The sequence below is a fragment of the Ptychodera flava genome, chromosome 20 (assembly GCF_041260155.1).
Source record: "Ptychodera flava strain L36383 chromosome 20, AS_Pfla_20210202, whole genome shotgun sequence".
NCBI classification, from domain to species: domain Eukaryota; kingdom Metazoa; phylum Hemichordata; class Enteropneusta; family Ptychoderidae; genus Ptychodera; species Ptychodera flava.
The window spans coordinates 25844156-25859882 of NC_091947.1; the positions used below are offsets into that span (position 1 = coordinate 25844156).

At 36.4% G+C, this 15727-nt stretch overlaps 1 protein-coding gene across 1 annotated transcript in view; it reads right to left on the reverse strand.

Annotated features, from left to right (window-relative positions):
• Positions 1 to 5753: 5753 nt before the first annotated feature.
• Positions 5754 to 15727, reverse strand: part of LOC139120419 (failed axon connections homolog) — a 33430-nt gene continuing 23456 nt past the window's right edge. Inside the window, exons 5-7 of the mRNA XM_070684822.1 lie at positions 11115 to 11320; positions 8781 to 8897; positions 5754 to 8029 (exon numbers count right to left, since the gene is read on the reverse strand). Coding sequence (XP_070540923.1) covers positions 7881 to 8029; positions 8781 to 8897; positions 11115 to 11320 — 472 coding nt within the window. The 3' untranslated portion in view covers positions 5754 to 7880. The remainder of the gene's footprint in view (positions 8030 to 8780; positions 8898 to 11114; positions 11321 to 15727) is intronic.

Genomic DNA, 15727 nt, shown 5'->3' on the forward strand with positions numbered 1-15727 from the left:
TAGTGGCAAGTTCGGAAATTAGACGACGAAATATCGAACGTTTAATTGCAAGGCTTCACTTTTATTTTCAGTCTCCAACTCTGTTCTTCTTCGTCTGTGATTTTTTCCGGGAGATGACTCCATAGTAAATGATATCTTTTTTTTCATTCAATGTCGAAGTACGATGCTTGGTTCGGAAAACTGTGGATGTAAAATTACCTCATTGATATGGAAATCTAAATTCGAGGGTAGTTTCAAGTTTGAAATGAATTAAACACAATCACTGCACTCGTACTGCAGACCAATGATAGCCGTGCAATCACAGGCATTCGACTCAATGCAAGCGAAACTGTCACTGATGCAACTGGTTGCATCCGAGTTCAGTGACGGTTTCGAATTCCTGTGCTTACAACAGCCCATTTTCGACGATTTTGTGAGCAGCACACTCATTGGAATGGGGGAGGGGACCGGAGCAAGCGCAGGTTGAAACCTGCACTGCAATTAACTTCCAAGAGCTTGAAGCTCGCCGCTCATGGTGCAAACCGGGGTGCAAATCAAGTGCAAACACAGGCTCGATGTCCATCTTCAAGGTATGGCAGGAGAGACTACATCGCAGAGAGATATTGGTGTCTCATTCTCTCACATCTGTTGTGCACGCCAGGTCGAATCATCTATTCTTTCTTGAAACTGCCTCGTTCCCTTGTGAAATGTCAACCGACAGACAGTTCGCTGGTCAAAAGTTAGAGAACTAAATGCTTGCTTGTGGCATGGCTTAGGCTAGCTACCACGCCATGTTATCATTATAATATTTGCCAAAATCACTGAGGAGAACAGACCTGTGAAGCAGTCGTAAGATTGTAACTTTAAATGACAAGATTCTCACGATATTGGTGTAATCGTTTATTATTACTTTGTGCAATATATATATATATATATATATATATATATATATATATTATATATATATATATATATATATGATAGTATAGTATATATACAATCTATGCCAAAATATACAAGACTGTCTGCAAAACAAAGAACCATAACTCTCTCTCTCTCTCTCTCTCTCTCTCTCTCTCTCTCTCTCTCTCTCTCTCTCTCTCTCCTCTCTCTCTCTCTCTCTCTCTCTCTCTCTATATATATATATACCCAGAAACGTGAAAATAATCAGCGCTGTCAATCATAGGGATTGTTTACAACAGAAAGTATTGTTTTGATTAAAGTTGGTTGCCAAGGAAGATACACTCTTGATTTTTACTTCAGTCTCTGCAAGACCTCCGGGATATAATTTGCTAAATGTTACCTTTTTGTCTTTGCAAAAGGGTTGCCGATCATAAAAGCTAACGCACTATAAAGTGATTTCTTAATTTGGTGTCAATCACTCCCTCCCCATCGCAAAACGAAACTCCTTAAAGGGCCAGTAATGCTACTATTAGATGATTTTTTCATTATTTGTATATCGATTGCAACTTCTTATTCTACTCTCCAGAGAATGTTGAAACACCCACTATTTAGCTTGTCAACTTGGCGTCTATATGTGTAAAATGCATGGTTAATGTTAACATTTGAATTCTATAGTCGGGACAAGAAGTCACTTTTCAACAATAACCATGCAGTTTACATACGTACGGGCTGAGTTGACAAGCCGAATAATGTGTATATCAATATGCTTTGGGGAGTAGAACAAGGAATTATGGTTCACATTCAAAACAAAAGTGGTGAAAAAAATTATCAAAAGTTAGCATTACTGGCCCTTTCATGCGGCATTGGTTTAAGGAAACCCGTGCTGCTCGCCATGTATGGAGAATGCCAATCACACGCCTTGTTCAAAACCTACACACGAATATTCGATGAACAAACTCTACGTTTACACTTTTTCAACGATGCACGTAGTCTATAGTCTGTAGACCTTCAATTATTAATTGTGTCACGTTTTTCTCAATGAACGCCGAGAGAGTACTGCGCCAGATCCGTATAATCAAATTGAGTCCATACGCTTAAAGGTATACTGTCACCTGTTCCAATTTTGCCACAGTTACCATGGAAAGAGAAAATCTAACCAATCACAGATTTTAAGCGGATGGCCGCTTTTTAAAAACAGCGCCCTCACATGGGCATTTTGAATACCAAGGAACTCCCCTTTGACCATATATGGGCATATTTAGATTACAGGTGACTGTGTGACCTTTAATAGGATGCGCCTCGAGGACAGATATTCGGACTCTCAAACTTTTCCGATTCTTTTCTGATCTAACACTTGTGGTAACTCATTTTGAAGCCCTTGGAGAAAGAAAAACTTTCACTGTCTTAGTTTTTAGAGAATCAAAGATTTAATTTTTCCCGATAAAGACAACACAGGGATGATGGTCATTTTGAATTGTAAATGTCTGTAAATCTTGGGTACTTTATTTCTCCAGTATTAATATTGGAACTGTGATTCCTTATTTTTATTCTCGATTTTTAAAGAGAATGGGTTAACATTTCCTTGGGAAAAGTTTGAGCAAAAGCAAAATGGTTTAGAAGTATGGGGAAATACGTATTCATCCTATTTAAATTCCATTATTATCACGCCGAAAATGTGTATGCGAACAATAACTTTTTCTGGATTAAGAACGCCGTCATTACCTTTATTTTTTAAATTACGCATCTTAGATGTTTATAAGCTTTACAAGCTGTTTGTTGGTAATTTTGTATTTGATTTATATCATCAAAATGTACCACATCCCATGATAGACTATTTCCAAGCTGTGGATCATTGTTATGACACCCGTCAAAAAGTAGGGATGAATTTAACATTGCCGAAAATGTACACATGTAAAGGTCAATCGGCAATTTCGTATACGGGTGCTCAATTATGGAACTCGTTACCTAATGTAATTAAAGTTCATACTTCCAGGCATAGCTTTACAAAAGCACTGAGAGAGTATCTGTTACAGGAATACCTACAGTGAACTAGTTAAATCATAATAGTCGTCACATCATTGTGTAAGAATTTTCAGGAATACCTCGCTCTGATATCGAACTTGTATCATATAAATATAAAATAATGTTTGTAGAACTCTTTGTATAACAGCGTACGTGTTAACCCAACTAATTTAAATTTTGTAAACGGGCCAGGCTCGACTAGCGAACAGCTATATTTTCTGGCTCCACATTACCACTGAAATGTAAATTTTGTATTTGCTTGTTATGACTTGTGAAGTGTACTACTACTTTTCATGGTAATAAACCAAACCAAGAAAAGTTTAAGTCTCAATTTCACTTTCGAGGCGCATGCTACCTTAAAACCGAATTCTAGTTCTGTGTCTGTATTGCCATTCTTTCTCTTCTGTCGAGTTTCTCAGTCTCTGCTTTCAAGCGTTGCACTTAAATTAAAATATTTGTTATGGTTTCATGGTCTGAATTTTTATTTCATTTTTGTTACAGCAGAATTGTTACTGCCGATTTTGACGCAAGCAAACTCATCGGGGTCTGGACCCCCACCCCACCCAAGTGCGTCGACGGCCCCAAATATATTGGCAAATACATTCTCGGTGTTACCCAATCGTTTGGATGGGTGTAATATTTGAAAGATGGTCACTCATAATGCAAATAATGTAGGTGATGGCTTCATACTGAACTGATAAACTGCAGTTCATAAGTCCACAAAATTATGTCCTTTTAAAAACAAATTATCATGAAGTCTATATGGCATATTCACAGCTGCTTGCAGCGTTGCTTGGATAGTCGGCACAGGTGTATCCGAGACATCTCTCCTGCCGGTAACTTTAGGGAGCTTTTACTTATTATGAGGGGGTGGGTCGGAGGAAATCAGAGTATGTCCATTGTTTCAAATGTTGTTCTCACCAAATTCCTTTATCTCAAATATGACCCTCTCCCTCTAACAAACTTGTTGAACATGACTCTCCCCTATCTCCAATTTTACTGTGGCCTTTTAAAACCTTCTTCCTTTTCTGTTGAACATGACCCTTCCTTAACTTGGAAAATCTACCGATTTTGATGTGTCGTAAGTCGAAAGCTCTCTTTGTGTAAGCCGGCTCTGCGAGATAGCATAACCAGTAAGGCTAGAGTCACAGAAGCTGCTGAACCAGGCGCTGTGAGAGAGAGAGGGGTGCCACGACGTGAAGACTAAATCTGTCTACTTGGAACAATACTGCTTAACGCTGAAAACAATGATCCAACAAAAGAAATGCAACCACAATAAGCTAAATATGTACTGAAGTTAAATCAACCGTTTTATTTTGCAACATGTTGGTCTGCATATTGTAGGCCTACATCTTAAATCACTTGTACTCAGTCCGGGTCAGCTCCAAAATTGGAGACGCTATACCATAATATTTTCCCCCTCTCATTAGCCAATCAGCGGCCAGCGCGCCATCAGTAAAAATTGTATTTCCTGGCAACCTCCACATGCGTCCTTCGTTACGTACGCCATACTGTGTCGAACTCCCGCGCCGTATTCTGTCATAATGTCGAACAGTTGTGTGGCCACTCTGTCAAAACACAATTTCAAAATCGCGTACCGTTTTATTCTGGCTGAGACAACCAAACCCCATATATCGCTGTGATTCCTAGACTCTGGCTTGAAGTCCTGCGAAATATAAATCGTGTACCTACACAGATCGTTTAGAATACCCCATTTGTATCGGAGATGGCAGCGATACAAATTCTACCGTATGGGGAACAGTTGTGTGGCCACTCTGTCAACACATTTCAAAATCGCGTACCAATTTTAGTCTGCGTTTGACAACTACAAAACAGGTATCGTTTTAAAGCTCTGACATTGCTCTTCTTTCTTGCAAAATGTTATACGCGTACCTACACAAATAACCTTTATAACAGTATTTCTAATAGAGATGACGAACATCCACAAAATGATTCTCGGTACTTGAGCGAAATCGATAAACTGGGGGTAGAAATGAATCGTCAATATTTCGAATATTTGTTCACTAATCGGACTCCTTGTTGGAATTGACCTTCTGCAGAACACGTGGATTATGTTGACTGTCGAAATTCGTCGAAATTCACAAGACAGGGGCTTAATAAGCGGCCCAAAACTGCCGATCACACTTGGTGGGTAATTTGTGACCCAGCGTGACCTGTACTTTATTAATGATGTAATCTGGTCGATGATTGGCTGAATGCCGGATTCATTATCATAATGAGTCTCCAATTTGGAGCTGACCCGGACTGGTACTTGAAGGTAGAACGCACCTTGGGGACAGAAAATCGGGCCTTCAAATTTATCAATTTTCTTCTGACCTACCCCTTTTGGGGGCTCGTTTTGAAGCTCTCGGTGAAAAAAAAGTTTTCATGGTCTTAGTTTTTCGAAAATCGAAAATTTAATTTTTTCCCATAGAGTTAACACAGGGATGGCGGCCATTTTGGATTTCAAATATCGAGAAATCGCAAGTTATTTGTCTCTCTCGTACCAAAGTTTGCTCGGTGACCCCTGATTTTATTCTTGCTTTGGTAAGAGAATGGTTGAAAGTTTCACTGAGGAAAGTTTGAGCAAAAGTTTAAGTCTTTCACTTTCGAGGTTCATATTACCTTAAATACCTATTGAGTTTATGCTTTACATATCACAACGTGGGCTGTACCAAAATTTGCCAGGATATAGTATTCACTGAAACAGTGAATTAAAGTGAGAAGGGTCATAATTATGTGGGACAAACTTGCATTATGAGGACAAAGACGATCCATTCAGATAAGAACAAGAAGCAGATCAAGCAAGCATGACAATCACAAACAAAGAAACAGCACCATCGAATTGATTGATTTGAAATATTAGTAGGAAAGGATTTTATTTATAGAAAAGCCTTTGACATAGCAGTACAAATCTGAGACTGAAATATTACCATGAACAAATAAACAAAATTTACATATATCATCATGCTAGAACATCATTGTATGATTTTTAATCTCATAAATACAAGTCTACTCATATTCTTATAGATACTCTTGTAGTTCGTGACATATTTTGTTCACTGCATAGTTTTTTTGTAAATTATGTGACAAATCACCCTCAGCTGCAGGTATTCCACAAGCTTTTGACCAGTTCACGACATGTACCAGACTGTGCTTGAACCATGGCAAGTCTTCATACGGAGTGAGCAGGTCAAAATGGCGGTACAATTGACGTGGCTTATCACTATTATATTGAAACAGCATTTTGTAATTCTGGCATGAAATGTTCACAGAGGGATTATCTCTCTAACTGAGATCTTACCAATGTTCAAGCTTGCTATATCACAAATATTGCACTGTTATTTCACATCTTCACCAATATGAACGCTGTATTTTTGCCATCAATACCAAGGTTTAATTATTTATGCATATGTTTCAGAAAGTTGCTTGTTTTCTTGTATTCAATACTGCCACAACATAAAATATAGGTCAAGATCATTTCATAAAAGCAAAGCTATAATAAATTTTTTCCAGTCGACAATCATTATACATAATGGACCAAATAGATTACATTCTGAGAACCTGCTACTCTGAACCATTTCAGATTGATCTAGAGGTTTATATTATTGGATACTCAGTGTGTTGCATTCTGCATTAATAGTTAAACAACTTTTTCTTTTCTGAATTTGTTTAAAGAGTCTCATAGCGTTAATTCATGCAAACCTGAAGAGTTCTCTCCCGCTTGACATTTTCCACTCCCTTGGGTGGTACTGTGATATTAAATTGCCTCGTCGTTTTTCTTTGATATTGTTCACTAATTTAAGGAAAAGTTTGACCCTCCTTGACATTTTCTCATTAAACTTGGTGGTAAACCGTCAATAGCAAAAATACATGTGCAGTGAGTCTCTCTAGTGTGTAAATATTCATGAATTCACAAGCGACCTAGCGGCCGATATAGCTCCGCTGTGTTTATGTACAGAATAACTATTTTGACACATGTTGATGAAGAAGGTGGAAATCTTTAAAAACTCAATGCAGTGACCAGAAAAAAGTGGCTAAAATAAGCTGCAAAAATACAAAATTGAAGATTTCATCATACTTTGAATATATCACATCAGATCATCCCTAAGAACATGTCAACCAAAACTATCTGATGAGTAGTTTTTTGAGAATAAAATATTCTGACCAAAAATGGCAATAATTGCCCCCAAAAATAAAAATTGCAGATTTCATCATAATTTCAAAATATCACACTTAGTTCATATATAGAAACCTGTATACCAAATTTCAAAGCTGTTAGACCAGTACTTTTGAGAAACGCATTTTTTGACCAAAAATGGAAAAAATTGCCCCAAAAATTCAAAATTGCAGATGTCATCATTATTTCCAATAAATATCATTTAGTTCATCTGTGGAAACCTGTATGCCAAATTTCAAAGCTATCAGATAAGTAGTTTTGGAAATACACATTTTTTGACCAAAATGGCAAAAATTGCCCCAAAATTACAAAATTGCAGATTTCATCATTATTTCCATAAATATCATTTAGTTCATCTGTAGAAACCTTTATACCAAATTTCAAAGCTATCAGATGAGTAGTTTTGGAAATACACATTTTTTGACCAAAAATGGCAAAAATTGCCCCAAAAATACAAAATTACAGATTTCATCAGAAATTCAATATATATTACTTAGTTCATCTATAGATCGCTGACAGCGGAGCTAATAAATAAGTCTTGCAGTCACACAATGAGAAAATACACAGAAGTAACAAGTTAGAAACACACTATTAACTCTCATAAAACACACGTTTTTGTGATTAAGACAATCAAAAGACCCTGTATTGTTTCACTATAAACCAGATATCTTGACCATAAAAGTGTCTTTAATATTGTCAGTTTTGTGATTGGTATTGGCTGTCCAGATAACTAAAACTGTGAAAAAGCCAATTTGTTTTGTTTGAAGATGGTTACATTGTGCTTTCTAGTGATTGTCTATTCAGAACTTTTAAAGACTGTTGTGTCTGTTTCAGGCCAATTAATGAAGCCCTTCAACTCCTGGTCTCCCATGATGCACTGCTCCCAGTCAGGCCAAAACCGTTCTTTCATTCTGTTGCAGTATTCACTGAGGTTGCTGCAGTCACCTAGGAAACCAAATAGGAACTAGATTTAGTGATAGTCCAAAACTCTGTTTTGAGCAACCTGGAGGAATGAGAATGTTTGCAACAATTTTGCAGCACAACAGTTTCTTGTGATTGACACAAAAAGTCTATTTTTACAATGTACAATGAATTGTAATTACTCGGTAGCTCTGTACCGTTCAATGCTGTCTGTGATGGATTCACTTGCTATTTTTGTACAAGGATAATCCCAGCATTATTCTCTTGCTGTCGCCTCTCACTGCATCTGACCAACTCCAATGGAAGGTCGTGTTCAAATCTTGTGCTCTGAAGCTGCCAATCAGATTGCACGTTACATCAATAACACTGGACTGGAGCTGACTTCGATCCCGAGGTCAAATTTGTCGATGAGATGTTGGGTTCCCTATAATCATCCCATTGTGTTCAAATCTGCAGTGACAAGTACACAACACGATGCACTTTCAAATTTCAGTCTACAATTCATAAACCTATCAGTTTGTTTGTCTTGTTTCATTCCTATTGTTCTCTGTAAGATGCCTTCTGATAGGTCAGCTGTTCTGGCCAGAACGTGAGATTTGAACGCAACCTTCTATGGGAGTTGGTCAGATGTTGTGAGAGGCAATAGCAAGAGTCTACGAGTAAGTATAGACATGGCCGTAATCTACTTCTGATTTTAATCAGATTGTCCTTAGACCGTGCAATAATCCTGTAAATCAGGATTTATCAGGTGGTAAATGTAAAACTATTGACTCACCCTTCAACAAAGCTTGCTGTCTTGATCCCTCCAGCTGCCATAATGTCTGTGCAAGCTGACCAAATATTGCACAGTCTTCCTCGCACGGCTCATCGCCAAACAGAAACTGTTTGTCACCTGGAAGAAAGGTTTATTTTGGTCATGTTATCAAACTGCACATTTCAAATGATAGACATTTCACATCTGGTTACTTAGAAGAAACAAGACATAACAAGTGTGAACAAATGTGGAAAACTATGCACATGATGGTGAAAACTTTAAGCCAATCTGGGCTGTCACCTGAATTAAAAAGGTAATCATGTTAAATAAATCAATTAGTAATTATTCGACAGAATGTTGCTAAACATTTTTGCATCCCATTATGACACTGATAGATCATCACTTGTGCCACATTTCATGAAATTTGATGCAGAGCTTCTGGACATTTGACACACTGAAAAACACCTTTATTCACTGTTAAAGCAATGTGAGATCAACATCTCTATCAAGTTTCATTAAATTTGCCGCAGGATTTCTGGACATGCCGCCCTTATTACAAGAGTCTACTAAATATTCAAATTAACAATAAGGTTACGTGATACTGCTAAATGTTTTTGCATGCTATTACAGCACTGAAAGATAAACATCTATACTGAGAGTCATCAAATTTGATGCAGTATTTCTTGACATATCACACTAATTAGAAAAGTACACTAAATATACAAATTAGAAATAAATTTACATGACACTGACAAACATTTTTGTATACTGTACAAGCAATGTGAGCTCAACATGTGTCCGAAGTTTCATCAAATTTGATGTAGTATTTCTTGACATATTACTGCCCTAATTACAAAATTCTTAAGTATGCAAAATAGCAATAAAGTGACAAAGTGGTGCTAAAATTTTGCATTGCTATTACAGCACTGAGAGATCAACATCATTACCAAGTTTCATCAAATTTGCTACAGCATTTCTGGACATATCACACTAATTATGAAAGTTCATCAAATATGTAAGTTAGCAATTAACTGACATGATACTGCTTAATTTCTTCACACAGTACTAGAGTACTGAGAGATCAACATCTATACCATGTTTCATCAAATTTAATGCAGTACATCAGGACATAGCACACTAATTAGGAAAATTCATTAAATATGCAAATTAGCTATCAATTAACATGATACTGCTAAATGTCTTTGTACGCTATTAAAGGATTGTGTGATAAAGATCTTTACCAAGTTTCATCAAATTTGCTGCAGAATTTCTAGACATATCAACCAAATTAAAACGTTTGTCAAATATGCTGGCTATTAATTGACATGATCCTGCTAAATGTCTTTGCACACAGTTACAGCTTTGGTATATGTGAACATCTTTGCCAAGTTTCATCAAATTCAAGTCAATATATCTTGACATACTACTGGAATTATGAAAATTCGTTAAATATGCAAATTAGCAATTGACAAAATACTACCATATTTCATTGCGTGCTATATTAGAGCTCTGTGTGACCAACATTTGTACAAAGTTTCATCAAATTTGGCACAGTCTATCAAACTCTTTTTCAAAATTCACTAATTATGAATGCCACACCCAAAATAATGGATGTGCATATGTATGTCATAGTGTATTATCCTTGTACAAAGTTTAAAATAAATTGGCCAAGGTATGTCTTAGATAACTGTGTGGACTGAGGAAACAGACACAGTCGTCAGAACCAAATTTACAGTATACGTCCCCCTGGACTTCGTCCGCAGAGAGTAACAAAGACTAAGACTAAGATTCAAACTAAAACTCGTGATCAGTTTTCAATGATAACATTGGACCTTACACACATTCCACATACACATACATGCTGTACTGAGAAGCTGAACGTATAGCACTTCATTGTGATCTTGGGAGTAGAACAGAAACATTTTACAACAACAAAAAACAAAATACTGGAAGATGCCTTCAAAGTTGCAACCTCTTCCATCCAAACAGCCAAACAACACTGATCAGAATCGATACAGCAGTGAAATTAATATTGGTCCACCGTTTTACACTGTTTCAGAAAAGTCTGTGAGTAGTTACACTCGTTGCAGAAGGGTTCATAGGAGAATGCCACTCTGAACATATGTGTAATTTTTGTGTTATTGTACTGTGTAGACATTGCCTAAGCTTTCATGAGCTCAAAGTAGTACTGCATGTAACCACAGGCCTATTGATTTCATCACGGTTCTTATCAGTACTGTTTTACTATGTGGATTAAAAGGGGAATTAAAGCTTTAAACACATGAGTGTCTTATCAACAGGTGCATTGGGAAAGTATTTGCATATAAGAAATGCTGCGAGTGCCTGTGGTCTTACCTAGAAACACAGACAATGCTCTGATGTCCTTTTCAGCAATGCTGTAGAGTTCATCCTCAGTGTGTCGACCAATCCCCTGGCTGTAGAGAGCTTTCTTTACCCCTCGTGTGGCCATCAAAGGCACTATATGGCTGTACAAGAAGCCCTTTGGAAACAGCTTGGTCATTGTGGAGTTTTTGTCTATCCATCGGGAATAAACAAGTGCCCTAGATTAAGCAAACGAAAAAATAAAGGATAAAAAATCTTGGTGAGAAATCTTTATTACCTGTACCATTGTTGTTCTAAGCAAAGCAACTACATGGGCATACCTCAGAACAGGAATGAAAGTCGATGGAAATACTTGTGTGTTTGACATGAAAAAATTGATTGTAGTGCATATATACATGTTCCTTGCCCAGTGTTTGTTCCGTAATTGGAGATAAATGTGGTTTAAAAATGAAGCTCCTGTGAAAATTTAAGTCATAAATATCTGTGACTTTTGAGGACAAATTTCATGAAATGAAGGCATTTTATCATGAAGATCATGATGTTTATCAACTTGGTATTACTTCTTTTGGTATTTTTGGGCATCTATCAGGATATTACTCAGGTCAGGGGTATGAGCAGTCTTTGGGATCAAAATTTTCCTTTTTGCAGAGCCCATAAAACAAAAGTATGTCATTCAATGAACTGCAAAGGGTAACACAAGATGGCAAGATGATTGAACGACATGGCTCTCAGTAAAATACTCAATCAAAGCTGTTTAGACTTACAGTTGAAGGTTGCAACCCATGTCAGATGTAGAAAAGCAACATTATTTAAACAAGCGACCTAGCGGCCGATATAGCTCCGCTGTGTTTATGTAGAGAATAACTATTTTTGACACATGTTGATGAAGAAGGTGGAAATCTTTGATAGCTCAATGCAGTGGCCAGAAAAAAGTGGCTAAAATAGCTGCAAAAATACACAATTGACGATTTCATCATACTTTGAATATATCACATCGGATCATCCCTAAAGAACATGTCAACCAAAGCTATCTGATGAGTAGTTTTTTGAGAATAAAATTTACTGACCAATAATGGCAACAATTGCCCCCAAAATAAAAATTGCAGATTTCATCATAATTTCAAAAAGACCAAATTAAGTTCATCTATAGAAACCTGTATACCAAATTTCAAAGCTGTGAGACCAGTACTTTTTGAGAAACACATTTTTGACCAAAAATGAAAAAAAATTGCCCCAAAAATTCAAAATTGCAAATTTCATCACAATTTCAATAAATATCATTTAGTTCATCTATAGAAACCTGTATACCAAATTTCCAAGCTATGAGTAGTTTTGGAAATACACATTTTTTGACCAAAATGGCAAAAATTGCCCAAAAAATACAAAATTACAGATTTCATCAGAAATTCAATACATATTACTTAGCTCATCTGTAGAAACCTGCATACCGAATTTCAAAGCTATCAGACCAGTCCTTTTTGAGAAGCAAATTTTTTGACCAAATATGCAAAAATTGCCCCAAAATATAAAAAATTGCAGATTTCATCATAATTTCAATAAATATCATTAAGGTGATCTGTAGGAACCTGTATACCAAATTGCAAAGCTATCAGATGAGTAGTTGTGGAAATACACATTTTATGACCAAAAATGGAAAAAATTGCCCCAAAAATACAAAATTGCAGATTTCATCAGAAATTCCATATATTACTTAGTTAATCTATAGAAACCTGTATACCAAATTTCAAAGCTATCTGACCAGTTCTTTTTGAGAAATACATTTTTTACCAAAAATGGCCAAAATTGCCTTTAAAATGCAAATTTGCATATTTCTGCACAATTTGAACAAATCTGAAAAAGATTATTCCTAGGGACATATGTACCAAATATCAAAGCTATCTGACTGGTAGTTTAGAAGAAGAAGATTTTTAAAGATTTTTTTACCAAAAATGACAAAAATTGCCTTAAAAATACAAATATGCAAATTTCACCATGATTTGAAGAAATCTGACTGAAGTCACCATAAGTAAACTGCATATCACATTTCAAAGCAATCGGACAAGCGATTTCAAAGAAGAAGATTTTTTTACCAAAAACACCAAAAAATGCCCCAAAAATACAAATATGCAAATTTCACCACGATTTGAACAAACTTAAGTGAGGTCACCCCAAGTGAACTGTATATAAAATTTCAAAGCAATTTTACTTGCGGTTTCAGAGGAGAAGGCAATTGTCGACGCACGACTGACGACGGACGATGGACGAGGACGACGAGGGAAAATCAACCTATTTGATAAGCTCCGTGTCGCTGGCAGCGGAGCTAAAAACTTGATTTAAGGGTATTATGCACCTCGAAAAGTGAATGACTTAAACCTTTGTTAAACTTTCCTCACAGAAACTTTCAATCATTCTATCTCTTACCAAATCAAGAAACATAGCATCAATGACACTTGGCTCACACTTGGTTTTGTTGTGACAGGCCAGAGTGAGTGCCGTATATCCCTGGGAACATGCATAACAAGTTTCAAAGCAATCAGACGAGCGATTTCAGAGAAAATGATTTTCACTGAAAAATGGCAAAAATTTTCTCAGAAATAGAAATATGAAAATTTTACCAAAATTTTACCAAATCTGACAGAAGTCAACCCCTGGATAAAAAATATCGAGTTTCAAAGCTATCAAACAAAAACTTTGGAAGAAAATGATCTTTTGACCAAAAATGGGGAAAAATTGCTCCAAAATACAAATATGATAATTTCACTACAATTTGAACAAATTTATGAGAGGCCAACCCTAGGATCATGCATACCAAGTTTCACGGCAATGGGACGAGCAGTTCAGAGTGGAAATTTTTATTACCAAAATCCGGAAAAATTGTCCTATTAATACAGCTATAAAAATTTAACCACAATTTGAACAAATCTAACTACCGTACGGTCAATATAAAGAACCTGCATACCAAGTTTCAACCAAATCTGCCCAGTGATTACAGAATTTTAGCAAGTTTCTGGATTTTCCCTTTTCTTACCTCATTTGTGTATTTTTGACACTGACATGTTCATTTGAACAAAATCACGTCTCCACCCCTGGATGAACCTGTACACCAAAAACTAATATGGTAGCTACTGTGGTTTTGGAGTTTTGATGTGGACGGACATACATCCACAGGTACATAATTACATACGTACAGACGCCACTGACTTATCATATAAGCTCTCTTTGTTATATATACATATACCAAATGTGAGCTAATGAAAATCATGGGTCATCATGCAAAGTTTGGGACTTCTAGGGAAACAATTTACATAATATTTAGGGGCCCAAGCCGACCGGCTGGGACCCTATTGTTATTGCTCAAGTTCTACTACTTCCTCTTCTTCCTCTTTTTCTTCTTCTTCTGCCGATTCTTTGTCGACCTAGATCTCTAAAACGGCTGAACGAAAACTTCTAAAATTTGCAGGGCTAGTAGGTATCAATTAGTACTCGTGCACCTGACCCTTGAAATTTTGATTGGTCACGTGACCTGGTGGCCATATTGGATTTTCCAAAAACCTAAACATGGCTTCTCCAGAAGACCTAGGGGTCTAGTCGATTTGAAATTTTTTGTATAGTAAGCATGACCTAAGGTCTCTAGAATTTGCAAATAAAATCGCATGCGGTCACGTGACCTTGGCCACCATATTGGATTTTCTAAAATAGTCATTTAATCTTTAAAAATCTTCTTCTCCAGAACCGAAACATCGATTAAGCTAAAATTTTACTCATGTCATCCTTACAATGATATCTATTAAGTTTGCAAAAGACATTTTGATCGGTCATGTGGTTTGGCCGCCATATTGGATTTTTTGAAATCACAATTGAATCTTTAAAAATCTTCTTCTCCAGAACAAATTCACCAATTGAACTAAAATTTAATAAATGTCATCTACAGTGTGATTTCTTTTAAGTTTGCGAAAAGCGTTTGATTGGTCACGTGGTTTGGCCGCCATATTGGATTGTGCAAAAAATCGTAATTTAATATTTAAAAATCTTCTTCTCCAGAACCAAAACACTGATTAAGCTTGAATTTTACTCATGTCATGCTTACAGTGATCACTTTCAAGTTTGTGAAAGGCGTTTTGATCGGTCACGTGGTTTGGCCGCCATATTGGATTTTGCGAAAATCGTAATTTCATCTTTAAAAATCTTCTTCTCTAGAACCAACACACACCGAGTAGACTGCAATTTTACATGTATCATCTATTGTAATATCTCTTTCAGGTTTGTGAAAGGCATTCGGATAGGTCACATGGTTTTGCCGCCATATTTGATTTTGCAAAACTCGTAATTTAATCTTTTAAAATATTTTCCTCCAGAACCAATACACAGATTGAACTAAAATTTTACACTCATAATCCCTAGTGGTAGTTCTTTCTAATTTCCGAAAGGCGTTTGGGTCAGTCAGGAGGTTTGTTCGCTGTAGTGGATATAGCGAAAATCGCAATTTAATCCTTAAAAATTTCTTCTCAAAAACCAACACACAGATTTAACTGAAATGTTACTTCATATCTTTCTTAGTGCGAGCACTTTCAAGTTTGGGAAAGGTATTTGGATCGGTTAAGTCGCCCCAATGTTCATAAGGCAGC